This window comes from Telopea speciosissima, chromosome 7 (genome assembly GCF_018873765.1).
Source record: "Telopea speciosissima isolate NSW1024214 ecotype Mountain lineage chromosome 7, Tspe_v1, whole genome shotgun sequence".
NCBI lineage: Eukaryota > Viridiplantae > Streptophyta > Magnoliopsida > Proteales > Proteaceae > Telopea > Telopea speciosissima.
In genome coordinates, this window is record NC_057922.1 from 58,366,041 (window position 1) to 58,388,416 (window position 22,376).

General features: G+C 39.3%; 2 protein-coding genes across 3 annotated transcripts in view; one reads left to right on the top strand and one right to left on the bottom strand.

The window, feature by feature from the left end:
* The window catches only part of LOC122668152, a 38,542-nt gene extending 19,039 nt beyond the window's left edge, over positions 1-19,503 (top strand). The window contains exons 10-15 of one of the 2 annotated variants that reach the window (XM_043864739.1): positions 6,072-6,150; positions 6,564-6,775; positions 7,011-7,156; positions 7,360-7,482; positions 16,799-16,801; positions 19,489-19,503. In XM_043864739.1, coding sequence (XP_043720674.1) covers positions 6,072-6,150; positions 6,564-6,775; positions 7,011-7,156; positions 7,360-7,482; positions 16,799-16,801; positions 19,489-19,494 — 569 coding nt within the window. In that variant the 3' untranslated portion in view covers positions 19,495-19,503. Of the gene's footprint in view, positions 1-6,071; positions 6,151-6,563; positions 6,776-7,010; positions 7,157-7,359; positions 7,483-7,816; positions 8,173-16,798; positions 16,802-19,488 lie in introns of those variants that run through there. The other variant, XM_043864738.1, reaches the window with a different exon arrangement.
* LOC122668153 (auxin-responsive protein IAA26-like) lies at positions 11,785-14,287 on the bottom strand. The gene is made up of 5 exons (XM_043864740.1): positions 13,582-14,287; positions 12,937-13,205; positions 12,558-12,705; positions 12,144-12,208; positions 11,785-12,046 (listed from the first exon to the last, which is right to left on the bottom strand). Exons 1-5 carry the CDS (start codon positions 14,196-14,198, stop codon positions 11,994-11,996), a joined length of 1,152 nt encoding a protein of 383 aa, XP_043720675.1. The 5' UTR covers positions 14,199-14,287; the 3' UTR covers positions 11,785-11,993.
* Positions 19,504-22,376: the final 2,873 nt, after the last annotated feature.

A 22,376-nucleotide genomic window follows, 5' to 3' on the forward strand; every position in this document is an offset into this window, starting at 1 on the left:
TGAGTTCAATACTTTTTTATTATTTGTACTATTGACCATAGTTCAAAATCTCGTTGAAATCTCAGAAATTTCAGTCGAGCCGAAACGAAATGGGAGTTCGAAATGAAAAAGACAATGTTTCGGTCAAAATTTTGGTGAGATGTCAAAATTTCGACTGTTTGTAACATCTCCCCGAAATTTCAGAAAGATGTTACATAGCCCAAGTATAAAAAGGCTAAAACTTCTTAGCCTCGGTCGAAATTTCGATCGAGACCTCTATGGTTTGTCCCATTTAGACTTTTGAAGCTGAAACTTGCTATTTTTGAGCTTTCTTCTTCGATTTTTTGCCGCATCAATGCCGTAATCACTTGGGAAACACATCATTGAAGCTTCCTAGAACATCATTGAAGCTTGTTCTACTATTTTAGGTTAACCATATTCTCCAAAAATGTTTTTTTTTTTTTCTGAAAAACATATGATCAATACATGTTGGTTAGTGATAAATTTATTATATGTCAGACATCGGAGGCCGATCTACAACCTCACGGTGTCGAATTTGTTTTTCTGTATATATTATACATTAGTGGACAGAGGGACGTATTGGATTGTCTTTTATGGACGACATTTTCTCCTACCCAACCCACCAACTGTACCTGTACATGCTCCCAGAGGCGTCGTATCACAGTGGATTAGTGGGTAGTTCTTTATATTTTGGTGACCCATATCCTAGGATTGGTTACCTTCAGTATGTCAATGATGCAATTTACATGGCAACTGTGGAGGACTTTACTCGTTTCTTCTCCTAGACTATGACGTGACATTCATATGTCCTACAGTCAGAGGACAATGCACGTTGGGTCCATCGGACTATGAGTGGGATCGATCCTGGACGACACAATAATTATTATTAGGAGACACTTGACTTGTATTAGGAGAGTGTATTGATGTCATCCAAATTATGTACATAATATTCTAAGTCATTGACTCTGATGTTTGTATGATTTACTTGTTTAAAGTGCTTATTATGTCCTCTAGTACTTAAACAATGTGTAATTGTACATTAGGATTCGACCAAATACTTTGGGTGCAAATCCAAAACACCACTTTGGGTGACTATTTTTGCCATATGAACATTTACATGTGTTTATATAGACTAAAATAAGGTTTCCATGAAGTTTCAGGCCTTAATTTGGCCTAAAACCCACCGAAATGACCAACTGAAATCTTGCACAAAAAAGACTAAAATTTCGGCGAAATTTCGGTCAAGGCGAAATGGCCTGCCGAAACGAGATTTAATACTATGCTATTGACATTTTCGTAACTATGGATGATGATCTCTTTCTTTTGTCAACCATGTTAACTAAAACAATGATGAGACAACTGGATTTGTACTTGTGCGTATATAACACTGTAATTATTAATGCACATATTGAGTGAACCACTGGATGCGATCCATCTTCTTTCTGCTTGTTTGATGTTATATGTGGTTGGAGCGCCTATTTGTATTCCTGGCCCGTTGGTGGTGCTAAGAGATTTTGGTAATAAACAATCTTCTGAGCAGTGGTATGTTTATATAGTGGTACTTTGTCACTGTTCCGATCATGGATTTAGGGATTGTTATCGGATCGGTTATTTTGGTCCAGTTAACTTGGGTTCTGCCTTAACTTGGTCATATCGGGTGAGTCACCCGATCCAGTCAAACAGTAATTGGTGAACGACTGGGCATTTCTGCAATTGACTTTTTTACTTATATCTCTCACTCCATTCAAGTTCTAGATCTTTTTTGCTGCTGAACACATTCCAACTTGGAAATCACACAAAAGAGAAAGGTTTGGGGAGATTTGGAGCTTGGGGTTTTCAATTTGAGTTGGTTCTTCCACAATCCAGAAAAAGAAGATAAACCAAACCCTAGATCTACTCCCTTGTGAGGTTTTTTGGATGAAACTCATGTTTGAACTTCAAATCTGTGGATCAAACAACTCCTCCATTTTCACCTTCCAATGATGCCATGAGCCATCACCAATACTGCTTCACAATCGCTTCTCTCTTCATCCTGTACTTTTAAGAAAGCTTAAGTACTCGAATAAGCAACTTTAAAGCTCTAAAATAGTGACAGTTACAGATTCAAAAAAGAAGTTTCTGGGTGATAACCAGAAGGAGCCATGGATCAAGCATGCTTAGCTCTCTGTTTCATGATCTTTATTAATCATGGCTTGGACACTTTGAGCAAGGATCTCAGTCTCGTAGTCCCCACATAGTCCCTCATAATAATTACAACTGGCGTCTGATTTTCTTAATTTTTTTTTTATAAAACTAATGGTTTCCATTTTCCCTTACTTTTTGTGGATTTTTTTTGGACACTTTCTAATGGAAGATCCAACTTTCTGGTTGATTTGGCTAATACAACCAATATATATGCCCAAGTTGACTTGGAATCCAATTTGTAGCGGTGGTGGCCAATCCGCTCCTAAATTATGATACTTAAATCCTTGGTTTAGATGAGTGTTGTACCTAGGGGTTGGGCTTTGTTTTTTAGCCCCTGCCCAACCCTGGGCCCCCTTAGCTCAGCCCAAGCCCGGCCCAGGATATCATAGCCCTACCGGGCCCAACTCAGCCCAACCCGACCCTGATTGATCCTGGTTGCCCCTGTTTTTACCATTTCCTAGCTTGCCCATCGACCGTAAAATAGAACCATCTACTGCTGATTGACTTCTTTTTCTTCTGTACAGTGGCAGTAGCTGGAAAGAGTCTCAGAACAAGAAAAAATTGTCTCTCGATCAATCAAGTCTCTGACTTCTCCCATGAAAACCAGGTTACCCCAACCACAGTTTTTCATATTTTTTTATACTATATGTTCTCCTGCACTCACGAAGTCCCTGCTTCATTTCAAATTCTAAGAACTTCTTCCAACAGTCTGTTCTCCTGCACTCAAGAAGTCCAAATCCGTCAAGAGATCATCCAAAAATAGCCTGCAACCATTTTAATTAAAACAATCAAGAGATCTGCAGTTCAGATCTAGTACCAAATCCACAGCTTCCAAAATTCTAGCTTTTTCAGCCATCTCTACTTCTATGTTTGCATCTCTCTCTCTCTACAAATTGAAGTAGAGAACAAAAATGACAAACTCAAACAGAAACAGTAAGAAACCATAAAACACAAAGAACAAGATCAATTAATGCACCAATTACTGGTAGTCCTATATCAAGTCCAAAGAGGATCGTTTGCCAACCACATCGGAAGAGAAGAAGTAGAAAGGTAACAACAATAACAACATTATTAGTACTAGAGGGTAATGGCGGTATCAGTATTCAAAGACTCACTGAAGCACCTCCCTCTTTTTCTCCCTGTCTGTGTCTCTTGTTAAGTCTGAATTTTTATTTAGGCCTCGGACTTTAGTCATGATCGTTAGTTCACCAGATAAGCAGTGCAAAGTGGACATGGGTGAAGTGGGAAGTAGGGTCAAATTGTGGAAATTTGAGTTGCTGGTGTTGGAGTGATACGAAAGGCTATGCTGCGGTTGCTGGCAGAGAAGAGAATTAGAGAAACACAGAGGCAGAATGCTCTGTGTGAAACCATAATTGTAAGATTGGGAAGAAGTGAGGAATAATCGTAATTACACATACGAGGTCGGAACTCTTCTGCCTCAGGCCAGGCTCCCTAGCCCGGATCGGCCCAAGCTCGGGCTTGAAAATCTAAACCCTAGCCCAGCTCGTGGGCTGAAAAGCCTGGCCCAGGCCTTGATATTTCCAGGCAGGCTAGGTGGGCCAAACTGGCACCCCTATTTGTATCTCTTGCGGTGTTTGAGAGTGAGTTAGACCCCCCCCTTTACTCTGTTCATTTGGAATGTTAGATATTTTAGCCATTGGGATCAATAGATTATAACTTCCACTTTCCAAATGAACACGATTGTCTAAAATTTCCTTTTTGGGTATTATACCATTGGTTGAGTTGGCAAACTCTGCTATAAATAATTCATTGTCATTTGATATTTCATGGACTAGTGGGCGAGCCTTGGTGCAACGGTTAAGTTGTGGTATTGCAACTGTCAGGTTGCGGGTTCAAAACATGGAAACAGCCTCTCTGCGAAGTGGGGGTAAGGCTGCGTACAGTTGCCCCTCCCAGACCCTACAATAGCGGGAACCTCATGCACTGGGATGCTCTTTTGTTTTTTCCCCTTTTTGGATATTTCATGGGCTGCTTGAGACCCTGAATAGTTTACATGTTCATGACATGGAACGAGGTCTCGCCAAAATCTCGAGATCTCGGAAATATCTCGTTTTTTGAAGATCCGAGACGTGACCTTATACGAATTAAAAAATAGAGATCGACTCGACCGAGATTTCGTGTCTCGGTCGAGATCTGAATTCGACTGAAACCAGACCAAACCCATGTATAAAAGGACCTTATCTCGACCAAGACCAGTCGAGATTTTGATAGGTCTCGGTCATCATGGTGGGAAAAGCTGTGGACTTCCAAAAATTGATCTCTCCCCATTTTTTGACGGAAAATTACCGGATTACTCCAAGAAACTCGTGGAAACATCGTTCTACAACAAGATTGCAGTGATTTGAAGAATATTGGAGGATTCCAAGGTAAGCCATTTTTCCCCAAATATAAATTCGTGGAAACAATGATCTGCATTCCTAATGCTTATTTAAGTTGTTTTACATTAATTGTATGCTTTCTACTACCAGATTATGTGTAGAATAGAGCCTATTATAGACCGTGTACGCCGTAGCTTACCAACCTAGGGTCCGGAGTCAAACTCCTATTTGGGCTTTGATTTTTCAAAATCTGATAGTGTCATTGTGTTTAAATGGCTCCAAATAGGCTGTATACCAAGTTTCATGACCTAACTAGGTCAAAAACCCACCAAAACCAAGCAATGAGTTCAACCAAAAAAAAATGCACCAACTCTTGAGATCTCGGCCCAACTCGGTTTCCTGCCTGGCCGAAACCAGGTCCGAAACCTAGGCCTTGAACCATGGTTCATGAACGTAGGAAAGTAAATTCTGCAATGAATGAGCATCAACTCAAGGGAATTCTTCACATTGCCTGATCTCTTAAATAAAATCATCGAGATTTTAACTGTCAAAATTCAATCAATAATTAGAAGGAATGCTGGAAATATTCCAATCAGTTCCAGGAGGGGGAAGAAGAAGATACACTGCAGCCTAATTACATGTCTGTACAGATGTGTCTGCATATCACGTTTTCTGCAATCACCATGACATACACCTAGTTTCTGAGCCAGAAATGCCACACATTGGTGTCCCTATTATGCTCCGATTAAAACTCAATTCTTGCTAAAATTTGGACTGGGCCATCATGTCCTAGGTGGGGAGTATTCAATTGGAGCTACAATCTTCCATATGTCCCATACATGCTGATAGCTTCATATCTATCTTTCCCGGTTGTTTCTCATGAACCCTTAATCCACAAGACCCTGATTTGACGAAGTTTTAAGAACTTGAACACAATGGGAACAAAGGAAGGAGAACAAGTTGGTTGGCTTTTGGTTGCTATGATATGCTAGTACTGCCTCTATTTTTATACTGTTGCTTCTCTTCCTCAGTTCCTCCCTTCCTTCCTGATTCCTATTTTCTTTCTTTCATTCCTTCGGTGCTTTTAAATAGAAACTGCGTCGAACATATCATAAAAGAAGGGGGAAGAGTAACTATGTCAATCTGTCAACATGGCCAGAAAATGAAAATTATCTGTTTTCTTGCTGCAGAGTGGAGACCTTTTAAGCATCTGATCTATTGATTACTTGATTTAGAGTTTCAATAGAACATTCAATCTCCCAAGAATGCAGTAAAGTGCCATGTTGAGATCATCTTGTCGTGCTAATTCTACCTTACGCTCTTCTAAGCTGTCTCTATTTTTATCAGGTTGTATCTAAGGAGCAACCTATAACATTCCATGCAAAGAAGTTAAAACACTGACGTTTGTGGCCTCTCCTTTATTTGGTTGAACTGTTACCAGTGCTTGCTTAATTCTCAAAACTTGGTGATCAAAAGTATTGAATAAATTATTTTCCCTCTGTTTCAAGTCAAAATGATGCAAAGTGGAACCCTTTTGTCTGGTTGTAGGTGCACATAAGCGGCTTATTACATCGCCACCAGTTGCTGTATTTCCTCATCCCCTTGCAAGTGATCTTAGTTTCTCAAGGTTTGTGGTGGCATTTGCTTTCATCTTTCTTTTTAGCATTCAATCTTAGTTCACTCTATGTCTATTGTTTAATTTAAGGTAAAAAAATATGGTACCAATGGTGGTGACACAGATGTTGCCACTACTTGGGACAGTGCAATGTTTCAACTTACAGAACTGAAGAAATGTTAACAGTGTGCAGTGTTGATGCAAGCTGATACAGGGTGGTTTGTGACTTCTGCACTGTTGGAAGTTCTACCTTGCACTGTGTGAAGCTGCCATCACTGTATGGTGCTGAATGCTGATGTCTGTGATTTTGTTTTTGGATATATAAGCCCCAAGGAGATTTTAACCCATGACCTCTTTATTGTGAGGCGCTGAATGCTGATATCTGTGATTGTCAATCCTGTTACTTTGTCCTTGTTCTTATGTAGGTACTGGAATTACCTGAGGAAGCAAACGTTTGTTCTAGAATCATACACAACAAAAGTTAACTGGATAATGAACCGTGCACTATTTTCTTCTCATTGCTATCTATCCTGGGGATTTGTCGCACCATACTTCATGGCAATGTTTCATGTTGCAGCAGCCCTAACAGCATACTTAAAGGAGTACCCACTCAATGAAACATCCTTTACTTACGGTGGTGAGCACACAACTTTCCTTTTTGGGTAGGTTTTCAGTTGAAAATCCTTGTGCAGGATTTATGCTCCCTAAACCTTTTATCAAACACTAAGAGTCCAGTTTCGATGGTTTCTGAAGAGCAGGGGAGAAAAAACAATGAAGTAGGAAAACAATATACTGAAAAGACCATGGTTGCTGACTTTTGTTTTACCTTCATATTTTTCTAGTTAATTTAGTATAAATTGTTTTTGGCCCAGGTTTGACACTTGCAGGATGCTTGGCCGTGTGCACTATTTTAGAATTGCTTTCAATGTGGAACTTGACTAAGGTGGAAATTCAACTCTGTAACATGTTGTCTCCCGAGGGGCCTCCAGTCTCACTTGATTCCTATAACTGGGCCCTTGTAAGTATCTTCAGTACTTAAATTAAAAAAGCATTTTGTGGGAAGTCTCTGCACATTGCTTAAAAAATATCATTCATGTTTAAACCAAAAAGTAAAAAAAATTATCGTCCAGTATTTGTATGCATATTTGCTAGTAATTTATCATAATTACATTTAGATGACAATTTACTAATTTTAACTGAAATCTATATTCAACTGAGCAGGTATTTCTTGCCTTGTTGGTTGACAATTTCTTATATCCTGTTTCTGCAATGCGATCACATTATTCTCAGTCCATCAACTGGTCTGGTGTCCGGTACCACTTGAAGAATGGGAAGATAAGCAAGGTATGCTGATTGCAGAGAGTATTTGTGTTTCATTTCTATTTCAGTCTTGAATTTGCAGACCACCAATTGGTGATGGGTGTTAGTGTCACCGTAACTGAGATATGCTTAAACAACACAACTTGGGACTCAGGACAATTGAAGCCAGTTTTGATGTTCTAAGATTCACTTTATTGGAAAATGCCTGTGCTGTTTTAGCCCTTGTCTTGGGTGTCAAAACTAAGGAGTTTTGTTTTGGTTGCTTATTAATATGGTTATAGTGGCATCTTCTTAGAAGGGGCATATATGATAAGGAATAGAAAATGTAGGACTCATTTACCTACCACCCCTGATGCAGATCGATAGAAGTAAGGATCCTGGTTCAATTTATTCAGATCTTGGGGGAAAGCACCTGTACGGGAAGAAGGGAGCTCCTCCTAGAAGCTCATTCCTTGGTTCTTTCGATAGAAGTTTGGCACAGTGGCGTCAACCCAAGAAATTCGATGTCTAGCAATGCCCATGAATTTGAATCTGTGGTGGCTCAGGTCATTTTTTTTTAGGATTTCTTTTTCCGATGTTGTTTTATTCTTATTCAAGCTGATTCAATTCTTCATCTTCAACCCTTTTTGGCTGGGTTGATTTGCCATTGATTGTAACGTTTTTATACATATAATCAAAATCTTAATTTTGAGACGATAAAGTTGTTTTCAGAAGTCTAAGAACATTTTCAACATGTGGGGGGGATGATGACTGTTTCAGATCACATCGCAGTAGTGCACACCACTGTTTGTTATTCGTCACTGCTGCTGCCGACATCACACCGAGTGATACACATATTTGGTATAGGAATTACTACTACAATTACTATTAAGAGAACGAGAAAGAATCTCTGAAATTTTGTACTCTCTTTGTTTTTTAGCTGGAAGAAAATGTTAAAACCTGTATAGTGTATATGGTGGAGATTGAAGGTATAAGAGTCATGTGGTTGTTTTGATATGGTAACTGAGTTTAGTCCTCCCCTCTTTAAAAGTCACTTTATGGGAATGGGACCATAGAGGCCATGTCTTCCTTCCACAATTCTTGTTTTTGTTGTTTTGTTTGGAAGAGAAGAATGGCGGTAGACCTCAAAAGGTGTTTTAACTGTTGGGCCACATTCCAATGGAGGGAAAAAGATCAGACAAGGAAATGACCTGAAACTCTCCACTCCACACAAAACACAAACAACCAAAGGAAAGAATCTGAGAGAAGTGAGAAAAGGAAAATTCGTTTCGTATTGGACCTGAACTACTTTTGCTGGTCCCTATATAAGTATAAACATATAGGTTGGTGAGTTAGGCAAGTCTCAACGACAACGACCCTTCCTTCCCTTCCCTCCATCGGTCCATTCCGACCTCCCTTCTACTACATTTTTCTATTCATCATCTAAGACCTCTAAAATTATATATTCGAAACCAAGTTTATCGGCAACAAAAAGCAATTAGGAGGAATCAGAATTGGTACAATTATATAACATCAAGTGGAGCGAGGAAGTCATCTCTCTATATATATATATATATATAAGGGAAAAGCTGTTTGTAACCATGGTGGTTACAACATAAGATGTAACCTCTCTTTTATGCCCATCAATAGACATTTATTGATCTTGTCACATTAGGGATTAAATTGTCATTTCTCTTTTGTTAGATGGTAGGAAAAAAATGTTAAAAGTTTCTATTATATGGGCATTAAGGTAATTTTATTGTCATCTACTTTTTTTTTTTTTTTTTTTGGTAAGAATTCTATTGTCATCTACATGGCATAGAAAAGAAGTAACTTGCTGGACTCGCTGGTAATAGCCGGAATATGCAGGTTCGTCATTCGTACTAGTTTCTTGTAACTTCCTCTCCCTCTCCGGCGTTGGCTTCCTCTTCCCATCCCATCCATGTACAACTCCACGCAGCACCTCCTCTGTCTCCCACCCTTTCCTTGACTCCACCAACCCCTGCCTCCATGGTCCCACCCCCTCCTCTGTTTGCTGCCCGCCCCAACCCCATCTGCAACTACCCCCTTCCCTGACAACCGTGGTGTTGAAGAGAGATCGCGTGACAGCGTCTGTTGTAGAAGGAACCGTTGAGAGCACCCAAGGAATGATATTAGTGAGAATTTTTCCTGTTACTCTACATTTCAAACTTAGACAGCTTCCACAACCGATGAATTCGTGGATTTTTCCTATTAGTTTGCAGAAACTTGCAGGGAGGATATGTCATAAAAAGAAGATGGGGAAATCAATAACTGAAATCCCGCTTTCCCATTTATGTATCTGTTTTTCTCTTCATGCTTAAAATCTCTGCACCTCCAGAGAATCAGAAAAAAAAAAAAAAAAAAAAAAAAAGAAATAAATTCCAATAGGTTTCGCATTTAGAAAGATTCAGATTCCTGAGTATGCTAGCACTCAATTTCACCTAGCCTACATAATTAACAGCGAGCAACCTCAAGATTTTAGTATTTTAAATGATTCTTCTACTCATGCTTTCAACATAATTAGCAGTGGTAGTGGTGGTTCACCGGTAGTAACAACGCAACCACTGTGGTAGATTAATGGTCTCTCCCATTCTCGGCCTACTTCGCCGATTTCTTCGAGACCCTCAAACTGGGTATCATCATTTTCTTTCTGTCTTGAGGGCCAATGCTGTTGCTGATTCGGATTTTAGACGTCCATTGGTGGTTCCATTGCATTAGCAACTTAACTTTACGTTTGTTCACTTTAGCAAAATAGGCTACTACTCAGTCTCCTCAATGGTGTACATAAATTTTAAAAAAAAAAAAAAACGTGAGATTTGAAGACCTTTAAAGGTAGAAACTTGACCACAAGCTCTGAAAAAGTAGAACAGAGAATGAAAAGAAATGGCAGTCAGTGATCGAAACAAACGATAATTTGGGTAATGTTTCTTCTAATTCTTCGTTACCTTTTTTTTTTTTTGGTAGAATCCATTCTTCTTACCTGAATCCATGGTGGCCAAGGGGAGGGATCACTCTGGCAAGTTTATTCGATCAAACAATATTGAGTTGGGATTTAGGGCTAGGTATACGGAGTTCCTATTCTACCCTTTAACTAAATGGATTTAACATATTTAAACAACCTGATACTTAAAAAATGTGAAATTACTTTATTTATCCATCAATTGAAATTGGAATCAACTACATTTAAGGGCATATATGTCCGGTTACAAGTCTGTTTGTAACCTGCTTGGTTACAAACAGACTCACCCTTTATATAAATAGGGGAGATTCATTCTCAAGGCTTTTTGGGGTTTCTCCATTCTTAACCTTTCTTTCTTTCTTCTAGATGTTTGGGTAAACCAACGTGCCAAATGCTAACAAGGCAAAAGCAGCACGAATTACAAAGGTTGGGTATATTATCTCTCTCTCTCCCTTGTTCCCATCTTCACACCTAAAGCCAAAAAAGGTGGGATACCCATTTGATTCTGGGAGAGGCTTGTAGTTTAGTACGGTAGTACTGTACCACACCAGGTATGATTGGGTTCAATTGTGTTTGTTTCTTCCCAAACAAAAAACCATCAGAAAAGAGAGAGATGAAAAAGAAAGAAATGTACAAAGCTTTACAGCCCATCATATGCTTCCAAGTTCTGATTAATGAATGAGATGAGTGTGATGGTTCTTTCACCAAGGAATACACAGTACAGAGAGTAGACTTTACCATCTTCCCAAAATCTTATGCTTTGCAAGAGGTTCTGATTGACGAATCAATTCCTTCATTTACCAATTTACCTTCAAAACTAGAAGTAACATATATGATGCAATTGATTTACCAAAAATATATATGATGCAATTGAGCCTCAGAAATCCATTTTAAGTTTTGAGCATGGTTCCAAGAGTTAGGAATCAGATAAGTGAATCATCAGACGACACCAATCTCAAATTCCCGCGACCGATTTCAAGTCATTTTCTTCTTCCCATATGTAGACCAAAATGGTTTGGAATCAGTTGGATAGAATCAATTCGGATTGGAACGGATGCTGACTGATTCAATCCTCAATTCCGCTTTGAAAAACTCTGGTTTTGAGGTTCTTGAGACTTAAAGTATTCATTGCTGCTTCTGTGTTAGCCTTTGAGGGATCACAATAGCGCATGTTGAGTTTACTTCTGGGAAACCATTTTACTGTTAAACACACAACAAATCTACCATAAAAGTCACTAACGTGGTTTTGATTAATCCAAATTCTGGTTAATATGAACCTCCATAGACCTCGGAGAAAATTTGGAACAAATACATTGCTTGTTAATTCTATGGCAGCTATTCTTTCCAAGTCTTAGAAAACATTTTGAAACCGAACTGGTCTATTTGGATTTTCTTTCTACAAGAGATGCTGAAACAGACCACCCAAAAATAAAAAAGGGAACAAAAAGCTGTCCATTCTCTCTCTCTCTCTCTCTGAAAATGAAGTAAGCCAAATCTTAAATTACAAAACCAAATCACAAGACTCTTTGCCATGAAGATTCTCCAATGACAAATTCCTCATGATCCTACTTCGTCCTCATTTCACTTCAAAGTCCACTCTAGTCTTCACTGCCTTACTACTGCTCCCAACTGCAACACAAAATCAAGATAAAACCCAAGTCAAAAACAAAACACTAGTTGCCCATAGATTATGAACACAGGGATTAAGATCAAGGTTATAACTTACTCTGTAATTTGGGAAGTTCCGAACTCTTCAACACACGAAGCCTCTTCACCGTCGATACAAACATTCTGCAACAAATGTAACCAAGGAATCAAAATTATGGACAGAAGACCAGACCAATGTGTGCAATTGTCATTAAAATCTTCACTTGGTATAGAAATTCCTGTTCAATTTACTACATGCAATAATATAAGTTACAAGCCAAGGATGCACACTTTTTTTTTTAAAATATAAATGTTGAGCATTTATCTCATTGTCTTGTGATTTGTGTAAGCATATGGTTTAAAAAACATAATAAACAAAGATTTAATGAAAAGAATAGATATCTGGAGGAGGAATCTCAACAAGCATCTATACATAAACTATACCAAAATCCCAAAAAGCAAAACAATTTTTTTTAAGACTTTGGAAACTTACTGCCATGGGACGTCTCCAACAAGCATTCTGTCTCCCTCGTTATCCTCATACACCAGAGTATATTCCCCTTTTCCATCTAATAAACCTGTAATTGCCTTGGGTTCTGCTGCTTTGCTCTGATCTCCAGCAGGAGAAGAATCTCCTTGAGCTAAACAAAAGAAAGAAAAAGACAAACAAAGCAAAATTATAAAAATCCCATCTTTGTTATTTTGTTTCTTTTTTCTTCACCATGAATTGTGCCTAAAAAGTCTGTAAAAACAACAGCTCAGCAAGCCCAAAACAAACAAATAACAAATAAAATTAAAATTTTTGCCTAAGCCCTCCCCAGTATAGAATTCTACATGAACAAATATGAATTGTTTAATATATTTTATGTAACCTGCAAGAAGGCCTCTGAAGAGCTCATCAACAGCTGAAGAGAGTTTTTCATAGCTGTCATAGGCTTTGAGATCCACTTTCCTTCCAATAGGGACTCCATCCATATTAATCTTCACAAACAAACCCTTCCTGGGAGCTTCAGTTTTTTCACCATTCACATCTGCTGGTGGTGGATCACGTATCTCAGATGCTGGCTTGGAAGAGCTGCTGCTTGCAAGATTCTTCCTGAATGAACGAATTGGAGGCCAACCCACAACTGGAACAGGAGTTCTGTTTATTTTTTTCCCCACAGCAGAAAAGAACAGACAAACCCGTCATAAGATGAACTTAAAATCCCAATGGCAGGTTTACAGTTCTATTTTAATAGACAGTAAAACTTTTAGCAGGAACAACAGCTATTCTGAAAAGGGTAGAAGGAATTAAACGCAATTGCCAGAGCAATTAACAAATATCATAACAATAACAAGAGTTCACAGTAGTAAAAAGCTGAGATTTCAGAAAGAGAAAATAAGAAATACAAAAGAAAACCCAGAATCTGAAAAAAGAGAAGAAACTTTTATCTGGGTTTACGAAAAAATTACATAGTAACAAGAAATGCAACAAGGTAATCAAAGAAAGCGAGGGAAAAAAAGAAAAGACGGAGTACCTTTTCTGGGAGCTGTTGAGCACAGCTGTATTTGCAGGAACTGAAGCAGAAGCAGGGGAACATGGCTTCTTCTCAGGGTTCTGCAAGTCCGCAACTTTTGTGCTACATGTCTGTGGTGATTCTTTTAACATAACAGGTATGCCCTGAGGAACAGAAGGGAACTGGAGAAACTGTAGCTTTGGCTGCTGCTGTTGCTGCAAGTGGGTTTTCAGTTGGAAGGCTGAAGGAGATGGAGGAGGCGTGGAAGACCATGGAGTGAGGTGGTTCATCATCCATGTTTGATCTCCTGTTTTGGTTTCAACTGTATCCAAGAAGCCTCTCTTTGCTCCAGCTGAAACAGTGTTGTTGTTACTGCTGCTGGGGTTGTTACTGGTCTTATAAGGCAGGGGAGAAAGGCACCCAAGAGAGAGAATAGACTCATCTCTATATCTGCTGTCCTTTTTGCTGTTTCCTTTGTCAAACCAATCTTCTCCCGGAGGTCCCAACCTCAGCTCCAACTTTTTATCCTCTGAAACTCCAAATCTGTTTTCGTCTCTTCTCCCATGCCACTCACTTTCTTTAGGAATCATATCACGAAACTGAGGATACAGTTCTCTGTTCCCAGAAGAACCCTCCATTTCTTTTCTTAGGAAAAGAAACAAAATGGAAGAAACCCAGATGGGAAAACCACAAAGTCCACTACTTTCACCCCAAAGAAATTGAGAGACAAAATGGGAAAATGACAAAGAAACCAAAGTCACCTATCACCTATAAACATTCAAACAGGAAATACATCAAACAACCAAATAAATGAAAGTAGAAGCAGAAGATAAAACATGAAACTCCCCAACAGAGCATCACCACATACCTTCTTCTTCTTCTTCACCAAAGCTCCAAAACATCAAACCCCACTTTCTCCTGTCTCTGACCCCAAAAACAAACACCCCAGAAAAGAAAACCCAGACGCCACGTTTACAGAATCACAGCCCCCTCAAGACAAAACTAATCCAGACTACAGACCACACACAGTTGATGAAATATGCATTAATTCAAAAAAGACAAGTGCTTGGACTCTTATTTCGTTCTTGTTATCCAAATCATGCTTCCTTCCTCTGAAAACATGAAGTATAGTCCCCGTTTTTTAAGGCAAGGGAGAGGAATCGAGGGACTCAGGTAGCGATTAAAAAGAGGAAAAGCGAAACTCAGAAAGATTCCTTCACTCCAAACCAAACCAAAAACGGAATTAGAGGATTGAGCAAGTAACCATGTCTGTGACACGCACAGAACCAAAGCTAGCAGCGTTGCTGCCGTTGTTCTATTCAGGACGCAAAGAGGGCTCACTTACCCATGGTACTATCCCCAACAGCCAGCCTTATTAGCACACAAACCCAAACATATTCTCCCTCTCTCTCTCTGTCTTTCTCTATTTTTTTATAGTTTAAACAGGAGACTTTATAGGCTTAAGGGTCTTGATTTCTTGATTAAGAGTCAAGATGGAGAGAAAAACTAACTCAAGTTAAAACGCTAGAACTAATTTAACTGATTTTGGATAAAAGATAATGGAAGATTAGAGAATCCCATATCTTAATCCTTAATTCGATGGTATCATTTTGAAAATAAAGAAAAGATGGGGGGGGGGGGGAGAGAGAGAGAGAGAGATGGGGAGTGGCAGGAGTCAGGAGATGCTGTCTGCCATGCCATGGACCGAAGTCTACTCATGCTCATAATTTTCTATATTAATTTCATATTATATTTCCTGCTTAGAAAAAGATATAGAAAAGTAAGGAGAGAGAAGGTATGCAAAGAATCTGAGATAGTGAGATTCGTTAAAGAGAGAGAAACTGAAAAGGTTGGAGAGGATAGGAACTTAGGAAGGCAAGAAGATTTGGGTAATCCATATGTGCAGGCTTAGTTTTTGCAATTTAAACAACATTCAGGGTCCATGATCTTGTCTGAACAGTGCACTGTGCCACTCTCTCTTTTCTCTGTATTAATGGCATAGTGCCTTCCCGATCCCCATACTGACCTGCTATCATTCATGTCCGTACATTGAATACATTGGTGAATGCATCTGGCAGAAATATCAGCAAATGGGTCCGGATTTACCAGACAGCCCATCGCTCCTTATTCTCCGACACAGCTGTTATTGGTTTTTTCTCTCCTCTCTATTGATCTGACCAAGGCAACCTTGGCCCCTCTTACTAGCAAGTATCAAGTCTTTATGGCTAGCTTTGGCCCTCAGGGCCTTTGGCTACTCTGACTCTAGTCCCTCTTTCAAAAGGTTTTTTGTTTTGGATCTGGCTCCTTTCCAGCGAGCACCTCACCCGATGAGGGTCGAGTGAGGCATTTAACAGCAAGCTACTTTGTGCGTGTTGAGATGTGCATCGAAGTGGGGCCAGGCACACATCCGGCACACATCCCAGTGTACGTAGAGTAGTCTTACCATTGGATGCCTCATTGGGCACTCACCGAACGAGATGATCACAGGAGAGGAGTCGAATCCTTTTGTTTTGGGTGTTAATGCAATCTCTTCTATTGTTAGAAGAGGGTTTCCCTCTTACTCTCTCTTTCAAATCTTCTAATAGGGGTTATTTAAAACATTTTACTACTCGTGCTAAACAATGAAATATTGGCACACCCAAGGAGTTGCATAGTTGGCAAGGACCAACACGTCACAAATAAAAGGTCATGAGTTGAACTCTCATTGGGGCCTAACTATCCTCAAACAAAAAAAATAAAATATTGGCAAATGGGAATCTTTTCCTCTTATTACTATTACCAAAAATGTTACAACTCTTGATTCTTTTGTTTTGTTCGATCATGAAATTTTTTTGGGTAGCGAGCGATTTTCAATGATGTTAATGTAGGACTTCAATCAATAAGTGCACGGTTCATATTTAGGGAACCAACATTTGGAATGAGGAGAGAAAATGTAAGTTGCATCCCCCAGTTAGAATGTGAGAGGACATGGGAAGAATCCCCCACAGTAGCGTTGTGGGGATCTTTTTTCTCTCTTTATTATTTTTATTTTGGGAAGTAGTTTTCTGTACGGGAGTGTGGCCTACGCCAACACTCCCATGTGTCTATCTCTCTCCTCCTTAAAACAAGGGGGCAGAGGTGTCTTTTCACATGGGGAGGAGAGAGATAGACTCATGGGAGTACTGAAATAGGCCACACTCCCGGACAGAGAACTTTTTCCCTTTTATTTTTTTACTGTTTGTGTTATCTTGCCTCCAAGATTGTGGAACTAAAAAGTTTGATATGATCTATCTACACCAACCATTCAATAAAGGTAGCTTCTGATGGTGTATAGTTTTTATGTCATGTATGGCTCTTATATATTGGACTTCGTTTTGTTATATATAGGGTCATGACTTAACCTCTTTCTTGGGTTGTGTTTGTGGGGAAGGGGGAAGTTTTAAATGTCACAAGGATTCGAGAAATTTATGTTAAGACTGTCTTCCATAATAATTTGTCACGAAGTAAAAAAAACAAAGGGCTCATGTTCTCTATGCCGCAACACAGGCTACGCCCAGACACATGGGCCTGCCACTCAGGGGGCAGGGTGGTCATTGCACCCACCCCCATGTGTATGGGCACAGCCTGCGCCCCCGGCATAGAGAACATTCTCCCAAAACCAAAATTTGGAATGGTGGATATTGTTTAGGATTAAGTAAATCATCAACATTATCTCAAATTTTATATCACTCTTATAATTTATCTGTCTATTTTAAAAGTCAGAAATAATTTCTACACGGTTTCTAGTTCTGAAAGCTTTTACAAATTATGCCAGAAAAAAAAAAGAACCATATTATGGATTTTTTTTTTTTTTTTTTTCCACATTTTTTCTTTCCTTTTAGGTTTCCATTATATTTTAGATGAGTGATGAGTATCATTCAACAGTAAGTTTTAGTCATTGAGAAATCCAGAAATTTATTAAGGCCTAGACATCCATTATAGAAATAAAAGCTATCAAATCTTAAACTAAAGCAATTCAAGGGCAATCTATTGAAAATAATTAATGATAATTATTCAATGGGAGAGGAATAGGCATGTCACGGTATACTTAGAGTTAGGTATGCTAACGAATTTCTATCCTTAGGATTTTACCTTCATGAAGTATGAAAATAAAACTTACAAGAAATTGAAGAAAATGAATAGTTACTTAGGCTTCACTGATCACACACTGCACTCAAGACTTCCAATGGGCGTTGTCTTCTTCGAAATAGATCTATGGCTTAAGACTATCGCACGAACATGACTCAAAAATTGAAAAACACTTAAAGCTTCTTTGTTGATGACAAAAATAGCTCTCAGAATTGACTCTGCACTCTCTCCACTCTCTCCACTCTAATGCTTCAAGAGCTCGAATATCGATGCCCCAATACTACTGATCCTCCATCTTTTATAGACCAAGGCAGACTTCAAACCATTATTCAAACAAAATTAAAGACTCTGAACAAAAACTCTCTCTTTTTTGAAAAGCAAAAGAGATAGTAGCAAATTTTTTTTCTGTTTTATCACGTTGGTCGACATCACATTAGCAACTGCATAATAAAGTAATTCCACGCATAGTCTTTTATGCCTCTTACTCAGGTCGAATGGATTTATTAGGAGGTTGGCCGACACGTATGGTCACCTTTATGGAAAGTAAAACTAAGATTGGCTTCTCCAGCTGTACTATATAACCTTAATAACTGCCAAGCTGAGATTCTCCATTGAAAGATGTGAGAGAGCAATTTTCATAGTTGTATGCGTTCACCTCAACTAAATATAGCCCTCCTTTAACCGCAAGTGGGTTTGTGATGTTATCAGACTGCTCGAGCCACTAAGTCTTGGGTGGAATGGTGCTCTGACATGTGATGTGAAGCCTCATTTGGTCCAGAAAGTGTGGTTGAGACCTTTGGAGGGTCGTTTCGGCCCCGAAACAACCTCGGAATGCCAAAAAATGGCGGGGTTCTGTTGGGCTCATCGAGATCTTTGAAATGAGTATTTTTGAGCCATGTGTTAAGTTTTGGTTCAGCTCAGGTTTTTTTGGCAATTTTTGGGCTAGAGGCATTTGTGTACTTTCTGGGGTTAGGGTTTCCTATATATTGTTCTTATATCTTTGAGATAGGGTTATGAGGGTTTGTAACATTTTTCAAAGAAAATAGTGAAACCTGTTCAACTGCTCGGCCGTGGACGTAGCTTCCATCTTGGAGGTGAACCAGGTAAATCTCTGTGTTGTGCGTTGTGTGTGCTCTCTCTATTTTTTGTTTTTCTTCTGCAAATCACCATTCTGGGCGTTGTTTTCTTAACATGTGACTCTCCTTATTTCAATAATGGTATACCACATTGAATAAAATCATGAATGCAAATTAACAGAACGACAAATGGGTCTGGATTTACTAGATAGCCCCTCGTTCCTTATTTTGACTAAGGCAACCTTACTAGCTTCCTACTAACTAATGGCTAGCTTTGGCAACCTTTCTCCCCTCCTACTAACAGATAACAAGTCTTTATGACCCAGACTATGTTAAACTTGTTCAGGGCCTTTGGCTACTTTGACTCTAGTCCCTCTTTCAACAAGTCTTTTGTTTTTTTATGTTAACGCAATCCCTTCTATCATTAGATGAGGGTTCCTTCTTACACCCGTTTTATGTTTATGTCTAAGGGTTCTCTTTTGAATCTTCCAATAGGGGCCATGTTAGACGTTTCATTATTCTGGATGGAAAATGAAATGTGAGAAGATGTACAAAGTGATCCACATACTAGCATTGTGGGAAGTGCATTATCGTACTCTCCACCATCTGATCTGAACCCAAACATATCAGATTGGTTGGATAGTGTGAGGATCCACCACGGGATCGGGGATTCGTCGGGTTTCCCTTTCCCGGAGATGTCTAGATGTGTCATCTTGTTCCTTGCAGAGATGGTCCTTCCTTCAAGGACTAGAAAGAAGAGTTGCGCAATTAACAGGGGATTGGGATCATACAACATATGAGATAGAGTCACCATCTAAGATTAGGGCCTAGGACCCGATTGGTGTAGCCTTATAAAGGGCTACATGATTTCTATATGGTATGATCAAAGGTTTTGGGTAAATGGGAATGTGTTAGGCACACACCTCGCCCAGGTAAACTGGCCTTTTTACTATATGCTTGATTTTGAATATTCTCCCATAATGTCAGGTCCTATACCAACATGCATGGCTAAATCATGATGCATCAATCATTCAAAGAAAAATAAACTTCATTATTCTAAGTATTATGTACACTACATGGGGCCACTTAAGAGTCTACATTGTGCCAAAATTAAGGATTAAAAGTAGGAAGGTATACATGTACGATAAACCAATGAAGTCACAAAGAATGCAAGGTAGAGGACGTCCCTTGGCTCAGGTGGAGACAAATGATCAACTTATCCTCTGTCGGACAGAGTACCAGCTTGCAAAGACTAGTTTTGATGCTTAGACTTTGGTAAAATAATGACATCGCGGAAGATTCATGAGCCAAATGAGTATGGGCTTCAAGGAGAAAATTTATGGGAATAGGCTAGGTAGTCAGATCCAGGAAATCCAGACTACGGACAGGGTAACGGGGCCAAAGGACTCGAAGTTGGGGTTGGGATGGACCCTAGGACAAGTGAAACAGGGCTCTAGACATGAAAACAGGCGAAGCTAGGCTTTGAGGCGTGCTTCCATAGAAAAAATCAGTTCTGTTCAAATGAAGGAGGGGACCCTATTTATAGGGGTCCCTGGGAGCTAGACCGTGGCGCTGCGGTAATGCTTGCACTACGGAGGTGCCGCAGTCCGCAGTACCTCTGTAGTCCAAATTGCTAGACCACGACACCGCAAAGGCCTGGCTATGGGCTCCTACAGCTAGTCTCAAGACTGGAGTGATTTTGACTCTTTGGAGAGATTTTAAGGTCTCGCAGAGTGTCTTCGAAGGACATCGTCGATCATCTATGTCCAGCTGTCGTCATTGCTCAGGGGTGACCAAATTCAATGTTTCAAATAGCTGGAGCTCTTTATTTCGTTAGGATAAGAGGTTAGCGCGGGACTTTCTTTCCAGTGCCTCTTTCATATGTTGGTATATTTGGCGGGCAAGGAACAACCTTGTATTCAATACCAAGTCGTGGACTCCCGATGAAGTTATATCTATAGCAAAGAAAGCATATTTTGAGTATCTTTTGACAACGTCTACCCCTTTAAGGACCAATTCTTTCACCACATCTAATGAAGATCCGAGTAGCAAGAAGTGGAATCCACCTCCTTTGGGTTACACAAAGGTTAATTGTGATGTGACCATGCTGTGTGGAAGTTCAAAAGGCGGTATCGGATATATCTTTCGGGATCATAGGGAGTGGCAACAGAATGCCATTTCAGTTCCCTTTTGCCTTAGCTCAGTTGCTCAAGGAGAGGCCTTAGCTATTTGCCATGCATTATCTCAGGCCCTCGAATCTAGGTACAACCGACTTCAAGTTGAATTGGATAGCAAGGAGGTCGTCTCCTACATTTTTGAACTGCACCGGATCCCACCGCTAAATTTAGCAGCCATTATTGATGATGTGAAGCGTCTCTCTACTTTTTTTGTTTCGATTTCGTTTCAGTGTATTCCACGGGCTCTAAATGTTGTAACAGATGGCCAGGCTCGGAAGGCCTTGTTTATCATGTGTATGACAGATTGGTCGTGTTCCATTCTGTGGCTTCATGACCTTTGTTTGTCTAAAGCTACAGGCTGTTCACATGACTTTTTTATTCAGTAAATTCCATTCTTACCAAAAAAAAAAAAACAAGAACAAAATGATCAATGGAAGCATTTGTTACAAATCAAAATTTCTTTTCATAACCTCATACTCAATTGATTCATAACAATTCCCTTGCAATCAGAAATTTTCTCACTAATATTGAAATCAATGGATAATCAATTCACCTATTCATAACCTTATACTCAATAATATTTTTATCGATTTTATTCGGTTCGGTTTTTGGTTTGCATACTAGTTGGTTCGATGTGGTCCGGTTTTTAGCTGGTCCCATCATACCCCAATTCAAAACCAATCCGATAATGATTGGTTCGGTTCAGTCCGGGTTTTTTCAATCGGTTTCAATCGCTCTTATCGATTCGGTCTAGGTTTTGACATCCTTAGGTTATGCTACAACAAACATCATGACTATACGCAAAGGAGAACGCTAACCATGAAGGAAAGCGTGGATTCTCTTTGCTAATAATTTAAGAAAAGGTCAAATGTTTTCTATGTTGGGGACACAGGCTACACCTAGACACTTGGGGGTGGGTGAAATGACCACCCTGCTCCCCTGAATGATAAGCAGTGGTGTGGCACAGAGAACATTAGCCCTTTAAGAAAATACAATTGAAGAATAATAGAGAGAGAGAGAGAGAGAACGCCTGAAATCTGATTATGCAAATTGGGGTTAGTTGAAAAAGGAGATGAAATAGAAAACATCATCGCCATTGGCATGAAGCCTCTTCTTGTGGTAGTTGTGAGAGAAGAAAACATTGTCAGGAATTTAAACCGTAGTTAAAACAACATATTTTTTTTAAATTAAATAAAAGAAATATTAATGGCGAAAATAAGAAACTATTGATAAAACATTTAAATTTTTTGGGCAAAAGATTTCTATTTGGTCACATGGTCTCTATACAAGCGTCTAGGTCAATGGGTGAGCATGTCTGGGTATCTGCCCTGGGGACAAAGGTATACATCATCTCATGGTGCTCAATAAGAGGGCATCAAAAATACCACCAAGTAGAGATCTTTACCCTTTTTTTTTTATTTTTTTTGATAATATCCCTTTTCTTAATTTACAAATG

Coding starts and splice junctions, on each gene's coding strand:
- LOC122668153 (XM_043864740.1), bottom strand. CDS start 14,198: ATGGAGGGTTCTTCTGGGAACAGAGAACTGTATCCTCAGTTTCGTGAT. Junction 12,209..12,557: donor GTTGGAGACGTCCCATGGCA/GTAAGTTTCCAA, acceptor CATTTGTTGCAG/AATGTTTGTATCGACGGTGA. Junction 12,047..12,143: donor GGAACTTCCCAAATTACAGA/GTAAGTTATAAC, acceptor TTTGTGTTGCAG/TTGGGAGCAGTAGTAAGGCA.